The sequence below is a fragment of the Humulus lupulus genome, chromosome 3 (genome assembly GCF_963169125.1).
Source record: "Humulus lupulus chromosome 3, drHumLupu1.1, whole genome shotgun sequence".
NCBI lineage: Eukaryota > Viridiplantae > Streptophyta > Magnoliopsida > Rosales > Cannabaceae > Humulus > Humulus lupulus.
Window position 1 is genome coordinate 148,433,302 of NC_084795.1, and position 9,740 is coordinate 148,443,041.

Here is a 9,740-nt window from a genome sequence, read left to right on the forward strand (position 1 = left end):
GATATTAATATAGTAATTAAAAAAAAATTGTAATGAAAAGTGTAAAAATCCCAATTTTGGAAAAATGATGACATTAACTTTGTCATGCCATTATTTTACGTCATTTACTATAATTAAAAAAAAAAAAAAGCAAGGTGATAGTAAGTGAAGTAGTATATTAAAGACAAAAAGAATTAATTTGACATAATTTTGTTAAAAATTGTTAGTTCAACTATATCTGTAATTAAACCGGTGAGTTTCTGAGCTGACCCCACAAGTTTGCTCCAGGACAGGTTCACAGGTCACTAAAACTGCTCCACCTTAATCCTAAGCATATTTTGCCAATGCCGGCCGCAGAAAAAGAAAAAAAAAAGAACGAAAAATTGTTGTCTTTTGTTGCCATACAAGACAGAGAAAGTAGATAGAGATAGAGAGGGTGGATCGGCGGAGGTGTTGAAGGCATTTAGGAATGTTTGGTCAATGAGATATCTCTTGGGCTCCGGAAATTCCCTAACTGTAACCCTAACCTACCATGGAAGGTGAGCCTTATTTATGTGTATAGATATATATTCTATTTATTCAAACGGAACCTAACTTAACCAAAATTTCCGGGTATTAAGTATGTAATTCTAGGGTTTTGCAGCTGAGGGGAATGGGTAATTGATTTTGGGTAGACTTGGAATTATGGTCAATTTTGTTTTGATTACAAAGATTCTCATTTGAAAATTAAATAAATGTCGTTGGTTTAGTGGAATTGGAGTAGGGATGGCGAGGGATTTCTGAGCGAGTGATTGAGTTGTCGCTTTGGATCTTAACCTTGCAAACCATCAGTTGTATGGAGCTAAAACGAATTGTTGTTTTGGTTGTATTTGTTTTCTATATGTAAAATGGTCTACTGTAGTTATATTAGGATTGGCTTAGAACTGCCAAGTTTTTCAGTTTTATGAAAATTAGCATACTTCATAGAATTATGTAAGGGTACCTTTTTCGGATTTTGGTGCTTTCCTACCCTAACCTTTGAGAATTTAAACTACACTGATATTATATTTAACCGGTGTCATTTTACTTGAGCTAACTTGGCAGGTTTTGTTTCCAAATCTTTTAGCTCATTTTATGTACTGAAAAATATGCTAAGCCTTGTATTTATTCCCTATCAATGGGACCTTTTCTGTTTGCAATAAACGGGGGGATATTCTTTTTTAATGAAATGATCTGTACCTGGAAGTTATCTCCAGAAAACTATTGAGTTCTTTCCTTCATCACTTAAGAGTCATGTGAGATGAAGTCTCATATACGGTTTTGAATGAAATAGCATACCAGTTCGTGACTTTGTTTGGTACTCTAACTTGTATGTATGTCTTTCTTAAGAGTTAAGACTTAGCTGTGAACCTAAATTACAGGGCCTGGACTTTGTCATTATCGTGGGTAACTGCGCTTATGTACATGTTGATGCACTTCTACTCATACCTTGTTATGATAGTGATGTTTTGATTTAATTATTGGTACATGCATTGATGCTGGTATTGTATCTGCCCAAAACAAATAGACATGCCTCTTTGTATTTTTTTACATTTGTGATTCTCACAAATATAATACTGCTCTTTCTTGTCTAAAGCTGTTTCATGCGAGTTCTCATAGAGCTCAATCAGCTGATGGTGCTGTGGTACTATGTTTGTAGGTGGGTCCCCTGATCAAGAGTCTATAGGATCTGGAACAAGAAGGTCAAGTGTATCTGGCAGTAGGTCTAGAAATTGCAAGGAGTTTCTTCGTAAATTTGTGGACAGTGAAGAGCTAACTGCAAACCTCGAAGACTGGTTTGAATCAACATCCTCCAAGAAGCCAGCTTTTGATGTTCCTTTTGAGCTGATAGACCTGCAAAAATTTGATTATGCATTGGAAGGGATTTCATTTCAACAGCTGATTAGGATGCCAAATGCTGTCTATGCTTCAACATCTGAGGCTGTGGAAGCAACTGCTTATTTTGCTGTTGAAGATTTTTTGCATGCCAGCGTGAAGGGCTTGTGGGAAGCATTTTGGGGTCAGGAGGAGCCCATGCCTTTCACCGTTGCTTGTCTGTACAATGAAAACCTGAAATTTTATCAAGCCGAGAAGTCAATTGCTAATGGAAAGCTTGGAGGTCTTTGTGGTACTGGTATATTGCTGAGGAATCCAAGACATCCTCATGGAAAGTGGGATCATATTCTTGAATTGGCTCTTCTTAGGCCTGGTATTGGAAACATTCCTACAGACAATGATGGGCAGCCCTTGCTTGCTGTCTTAGGTGAGGCTCTTTTCTATGCTATCCGAGTGTTATTATCAAGAAGCTCGAGTAGATTGAATTTCTCTCAGACTTCAAACTCAGTTTATATTATTCTTGTTGATTCTCAATATGGTGGGGTTGTCAAGGTTGAAGGGGATCTGAATAAGTTGGAGTTCAATCTCAATAATGTTTATGAATGTGCTGCAGAATGGGTTAAAAAGCATTTTAGAATAGCAGTGTCTCCAATTGATAGGATCTGGAACAAGCTAGGAAATGCCAATTGGGGAGATATTGGTGCTTTACAGGTACTTTTTGCTACCTTCCACTCCATTATTCAATTTGCTGGACTTCCCAATCACTCAGTTGAGGATTTAGCTGCTGATCATGGTTCTCGCCTGCAAACAAGAAGGGCTGAGAGGCAGTTGGGTGATACCAAGGTGAATGGAAATGGTCTTTTTAGGTTCCAGCAGCGCAGTATTTCACCAGAAATTGTTGAAGTCCAGGATGAATCTGTCAAAATTGAGTCGGAAGAATTGATGAAGTTAGAGGTGGGATCTGTATTATGGTTGGAGGACTCAAATTGGCAAAAGGGTTACCAGATCAACGAAGTTTATAATACAGGAGAACATCCATATTATGTTGCCTCACCTGTGGAAGAACCGGGAAAAAATCGTTTTCTATATGTTGGTTCACATCCTTCTAAACTGGAACCAGCATGGGAAGGTATGGATTTGTGGTATCAAGTTCAGAGGCAGACTAAAATATTGACTGTCATGAAACAGAAAGGTTTATCTAGCAAGTATCTACCTGACTTGAGTGCATCCGGCAGGATTATCCATCCTGGTCAGTGTCAGAGATCTAGCTCTGGTGGAAACTGTGAACACCCTTGGTGTGGCACACCAATTCTAGTTACCAGTCCAGTTGGTGAAACAGTGGACAATATGATAAGTGGAGGTCAGTTTGGTAGTGATGAGGCTATCAGGTGTTGCCATGACTGCCTATCTGCACTTTCAACTGCTGCTTCTGCAGGAATTCGGCATGGAGACATCAGACCTCAGAATGTGATTTGTGTGAGAACTGGAGCGAGGCATCCTTATTTTGTCCTTATTGGTTGGGGACATGCTGTTTTAGAGGAAAGGGACCGTCCTGCAATGAACCTCCACTTCTCCTCAACTTTTGCTCTGCAGGAGGGAAAACTTTGTTCTGCTTCAGATGCAGAGAGCCTTGTTTATATGCTATATTTTTGCTGTGGTGGTGAGTTACCTGACCTTGATTCAGTTGAGGGGGCTTTGCAGTGGAGAGAGACTGTTTGGTCAAGGAGATTGATTCAGCAGAAATTAGGTGATGTCTCAACTGTGTTAAAAGCATTTGCAGATTATGTAGACAGTCTATGTGGCACACCATATCCAATGGACTATGCTATATGGTTGAAAAGGTTGAAGAGAAATATTCAAGAAGAAGACTATGGAAAGGAAATTGATACATCAGGCTAGAACTTTTGCCACCATGTTGAGCATTATAATTCAACTGTCTTGACTCTTGACCATATGGATTTTTAACTTTCCCTCATTGCCATTGCCTTTGATGTTGGTTTTTGCGGGATGTTTTTCATAACCATGTGACTGTTTGACCCTTACCATGCCATGATCTCGAGTCTGCTTTGAACCAAATGTTGGTAAACACGACAGAACGTTTGGTCAGTGTTCAACGTATAAGCTCAAGCATCATTTCATCCATGATGGTTCGGTTTGTCTCAGCTGTTTTTATTTTTTGGACATCGATTTTAGCTGCTTCATGGTTTTGGGTAGTCAGTCCTGTTTCCGGAGATTTTCTTCTGGTTACAAGAACTTCAAGGGGCTCGGGGTTCTGTGCAGTTAGTTCTGTTTCTGGGATCAAAAGATCATTGCTATCTGCACTCATGACGAGTTTGTTATTGATATTTCCTCTGTAAAGATTTGAATCATTGAAGTTTCCCACTGTAATTGTTATGTATGAAAAAGTAAACTTGCGTGGGCTACTGTATCTTAAGGCATCCATCCTTTTCTGTAAATGTGTGGGTTTCTAGAAGGTCCTTGGAATCAACATGTCAAATTGTCAACCCATTTTATAGTTTGTTTTCTATATAATACATGAGTAATGATGTCTGCACTCAAAATATTCAGCCAAATATTACACAGCGATGTGATACTGTTTTTTTTAAAATAGAGGGTTTTAGTTTTAATAACTGTGGTTGGTTAGGATAAATTGTCACGTCACTGTGTGTAACGTTTAGGTGTATATTTTAAGTGCACATATCATTACTTATAATACATAGGCAAATTCTTTAGCTTTCAATACTCCTCTACCTTTGTGTTTCACGGTTTATGTTCTCTAAAGATCTTGTGCTTTGCAAATTTAATAGAGCACTTGTGTATTTATTTCAACTATGCATCTGCTATTTATGAAGAGACGAAATCATTTAAAAGCTTGAAGTCAAATGAGATTGTGCATATTGCTGACTTAGTGATGGTAATTCTTTTGCAACTTCTATTTTTAGACCTTATTGTTTTAAGGGCAAATACAATTTTTGCCCTTATGTTGTGCAAAAGTTATCCATTGAACCTTCTGTTTTGTTAAATAACAAATTGGATGTTGGGTTTTGCCAAATAGGACAACATAATACCCTGAGTTTGATTTTAATAAAATTAATTTTAAATATAATGTTTCCCTATTTACGTCTCGGTCATCTTCTCTGCTTCTTTGAGCCTATCGTATCTTTAAGTACCTAACAATTGATCTTCTTTTTGAAATTATTTTGACCAAAATCGGATTCAATTTATTATTTTGTTTCATTTTACAAAACCAGGGTCCGAATTGTCATTTAACGTAACAGATGGTCTGATCGATAACTTTTGCACTATATAGGAGTCAAAATGGTATTTACCTTTGTCTTATTATCCCGAATGATATTTGTGTGACCATATTACGACATAACTGAACAACTGTAATGTCCTGGTTAGCCAAGATCGTCACATTGTGTATTTTAAATAGTGCTTAACCCACTAAACGAGTCTTTATCCCATAAACGTGCATCTAAGTTTATGCATCTAAATGTAATTAATGGGCCAGGTTAGCATCTCGGTCAAAAGGAATGGATATTTTATTAAAAACGTTAAACTGTACATGGGATCCCATAATAATGTTTACAAAGTTGTTTATAGTCCAAAATGGTCATTACAACTCAAAAGTTACAATTCGCCGAACTAAGCGGCAAAAGTAGGGTTTAACCTTAGTTCCTCTGAGAAACCTTGGTCGTGGTGGTCAAGTGGCCGCATATGTACACGTCACCACCTAAGCTCTCCACTCATGACTGGGTGAACTTTTCTTTACGTTTACTTGCACCACATAGCACCGTGGGCCAATGCCTAGTAAGAAAACTTATTACTGCATGCATACAAGTACAAGTAAATGATTATAGAATCATTCTGGGGCCCGCAGCCCCAATCAGATGACTATAGAGTTAACCTGGGGTCCTTTGCCCTGAATAGATGACCATGTAGTCAACCTGGGGTCCTTTGCCCTAGCCATGTGACCATAAAGTCACTCTGGGTCTTTTGCCCTAGCTATGAGTAACTAGCCATATAACTAGTAAAGCGCTTTAGTTTTCTACGACCATGGGGTCGGATGAGCGTGTAACGCTCTGCTGATTAGATCTAATCATATCGACCAGTGCTTGACGCGCTATTGCCGCTCTTGACTCATAAGTCAATGCTTTGCGACCAGCGCTCAACGCTATTGCTGTCATTGACTGATAAGTCAATGTCTTTCTCAAGTAAGTAATGCAAACAAGCATTCACTATACAAAAAATATCCATATATAGAGCACTCAACATGCTTCATCAATAATCATGTATGTCACATAATGGGTGTAGTTTTCTTACCTCAAGTCCGAGCGTAAAATAACTTAAGAATGACCCTTGAGCACGATCCAGACCTTGAACCCCTATTTGTAACCTAGTCATAACCAAATATAAAATCCCATCAATAATGAGTAAATAAAGGCTTCTGGACCAGGTCCTAGCCTCTGGGACCTCGAATTCTACCAAACCAGGGAGTAGGATCGATCTTGAGCCTTAAGGTTTGAAATCCCGCCATTAAAATCCAAGGTTGCCAAAAATGGCCAGGCGGGCCATGACTTGCCCCTAAGGGTCGCAGTGTGCCTCCCAAGCAGAAAGACCCATGTCTGGGTCCAAGGCATGGGCCGCGTCATGCCCAAGAGGGCCTCCGAGACAGAGCCTCACCAAGCCTCTTGGGTTTGCACGGGTCGCGGCGCGCCCCTGCGAACCCAGCACCCTTGTTCTTTCTTCAGCCCAAACTCAACCAAACCAAATAAAATCCTTCCAAACATCCCACCTCAATCTCAGCAATAAAACCCAAACTTTAACATATTCAGAACACCACCAAAAAGTCAATCACAATCTTCAAGTTTCAAGCTTAAAAACAGCCAAAAACATAGAGAAAAACCAACTAAAAAAAAGTGTAAAGTTCTTTACCTCACCTGTGATTTGAATCGCTCTAGCTATTGTAATTCAATCCTAAAACTCAAGCTCTAGAACTCCAAGCTTTGAATTATCTATCCTTGCCCCAAAATCAAATCGAGAGAGAGAGAGAAAGGGAAAGAGTGATCGAAGGAGAGAAGAGAGAGCTGAAAGTTTTGAGTGTTCATTCCACTATGCTCTGCACTTAACCTCCCTTAGGCTTAAAAATGACCCTTTTACCCCTTAGTCAAACCTAGGTCTTTTGATGCCCTAAGGGAAAACTTTTCATTAGCCAATTGTCCCGTTAATCTTAATTAACATCTCACAATTCCTATTACTTCCAATATCCTCAAATATTCATTCTCACTACCCAATATCCCAGTAATGTACTAAATATCAAATTACCCCTAGGCTCACCCCGAGCCCGGTATTTGACCCTGTTATGACTAAACTGCTAACTTACTACCTAGGATCACCTCATGCTGAGTAACTCAAATATATCCACATAATAATGTGGTCTCACCCATATATCACATACATGCACATAAATATACAAATATGCCCTCAATGGGCCAAAGTTACGAAAATGCCCTTCTTATAAGAAACGACCCCACATGCATGCAAATACAGCCATACAATAATACAACTCACATAATCATGCATATAATCACATAATAATACATTAAACCAATTATTTCCCTCATAGCCCCCTAATCTAGGCACTAAGCCATATTGGAGAATTTGGGACGTTACAACTATCCCCTCCTTACAGGAATTTTGTCCTCGAAATTTTACCTGAAGAACTCGGGATATTGACTCTGCAAATCTGACTCTAGCTCCCAGGTCGCTTCCTCGACCTCACTGTTCCTCCACAATACCTTAAACAAAGGTATAGTTTTGTTTCTTATGACCTTGTCCTTTCTATCTAGTATCTGGACGGACTGTTCCTCAAAGGAGAGATCTGCCTCAAGCTCTAGATCCTCGTAACTCAACACACGAGTCACGTTTGACACATATTTCTGAAGAACCAAAATATGAAATACATTGTATACGGTCGACAATGCCGGTGGTAAGGCCAACCTATAGGCCACATGACCAATCCTCTCCAGGATCTCAAATGGTCCTACAAATCTAAGGCTCAGCTTGCCTTTCTCCCCAAATCTCCTCACCCCTTTCCATGGTGAGACTCTGAGGAAGACATAGTCTCCCACTTGGAACTCCACGTTCCTATGTTTGGGATCAACATAACTTTTCTGTCTACTTTGAGAAGCGAGCATCCAAGCTCTAATCTTCTAAATGGCCTCATTGGTCCTCTGAACTGCCTCAGGACCCAAGTATCTCCTTTCTCCTGTCTAATCCCAATGAATGGGAGACCTGTAGTTCCTACCATACAAAATCTCATAAGGAGCCACCCCAATGGTCGACTGATAACTGTTATTGTAGGAAAACTCTATCAAAGGCAAATACTTACTCTAGGACCCACCAAAGTCCAGTACACATGCCGTAGCATGTATTCTAATATATGGATCGTCCTCTCAGATTGTCCATTTTTTTGAGGATGATAAGCAGTACTAAACTTCAACTGTGTACCCATGGCCCTTTGCAAACTTCCCCAAAACTTGGAAGTGAATGTGGTGTCCCGATTTGACATGATCGACCTCGGAGCCCCATGAAGGCGCATAATCTTTCTCACATAGAGATCTGCGTACTGGTCAACTGTATAAGTTGTCCTCACTGGTAAGAAGTGAGCTGACTTGGTGTATCGATCCACGATAACCCACACCAAAGCATGTTGACCCACAGTCTTGGGTAACCCCACCATGAAATACATCGTGTGTCCTCCTATTTCCACTCTAGGATGTCCAGAGGCTGTAATAGCTCTACTGGTCTCTGATGCTCAGCCTTGACCTGTTGATATGTCAAGCAATTAGCCACATATTCTGTCACATCCCTCTTTATCCCAGACCACCAATACAACGATGTCACATCTTGATACATCTTCGTGGTGCCTGGATGCAAAGAGTAAGGAGTAGTATGAGTTTCATTCAGAATCTCCCGTCTGATAACAGTGTCCATCAGAACACAGATCCGACCCTTGTATCTCAACAAGCCCCTATTTGTCATTGTATAGTCCCAAGACACTCCAGCTAGAATGTCCTCTCTGATCTTGTCAGTTGTGGATCACCAAACTGACCTTCCTTTATTCTTTGCAATAGTGTAGACTGTAGTGTAATATTGGTCAACTGGCCTACTAGCAACTCTATACCAGCTCTGGTCATATCCTCTGCTGACTATCTGGATATCAGTCTAGCACTGTATACCTGTCCCAGACCCTTCCGGCTTAAGGCATTTGCTACCACGTTGGCCTTTCCTGGGTGATACAGGATTTCACAATCATAATCTTTCACCAACTCCAGCCAATGCCTCTGTCTCATGTTGTGAAAAGTTAGTTCAGGCTCTTGTGGTCAATGTATATCTCACACTTCTCCCCATAAAGGTAATGCCTCCATACCTTTAATGCAAAGACCACTACTGCCAAATCTAAATCACGAGTGGAGTATCTCTGTTCATACTCTTTCAACTGGCGTGAGGCATAAGCAATCACCTTCCTTGACTGTATAAGAACATAGCCCAAACCCTAATGTGAGGCATCACAATATATCGATGTTCAAGAGGGAAACATTGCTGCCTTACAGTAGATGGTTAACGCTATGAATGCCACTTTGGCAACCCAAGGACTACAAGTGGACCCACATAGCGAAGTACTGCCTAGGCAGCCACCTGGCGTGCTACCTATGCACCCAGCTGGATTTCCACTTGTTACACCAATGGGTGTGCCTCCCGAGCACCCTATTTCCATGGCATAAGATCCGTCAGTCGGTGTGCCACCTATGCACCTAGCTGGAGTTGGAGCCCCACCTATGCATGAAGATCGTGGCAAGGGCATAGTGGTTGAAGAACCTGAGCCTGGGAGGAAAAGATCA

The 9,740-nt window shown here is 40.3% G+C and overlaps 1 protein-coding gene across 2 annotated transcripts; it reads left to right on the forward strand.

Annotated features, from left to right (window-relative positions):
• The first annotated feature begins 262 nt into the window (after positions 1 to 262).
• Positions 263 to 4,341, forward strand: LOC133823213 (uncharacterized). 2 transcript variants are annotated; one of them, XM_062255858.1, is made up of 2 exons: positions 263 to 518; positions 1,595 to 4,341. In XM_062255858.1, the coding sequence occupies exon 2, from the start codon at positions 1,648 to 1,650 to the stop codon at positions 3,730 to 3,732; it is 2,085 nt and encodes a 694-aa protein (XP_062111842.1). In that variant the 5' UTR covers positions 263 to 518; positions 1,595 to 1,647; the 3' UTR covers positions 3,733 to 4,341. The 2 variants fall into 2 exon arrangements, with proteins under 2 accessions (XP_062111842.1, XP_062111843.1); XM_062255859.1 differs by having other exon boundaries at positions 266 to 518; positions 1,658 to 4,341.
• Positions 4,342 to 9,740: the final 5,399 nt, after the last annotated feature.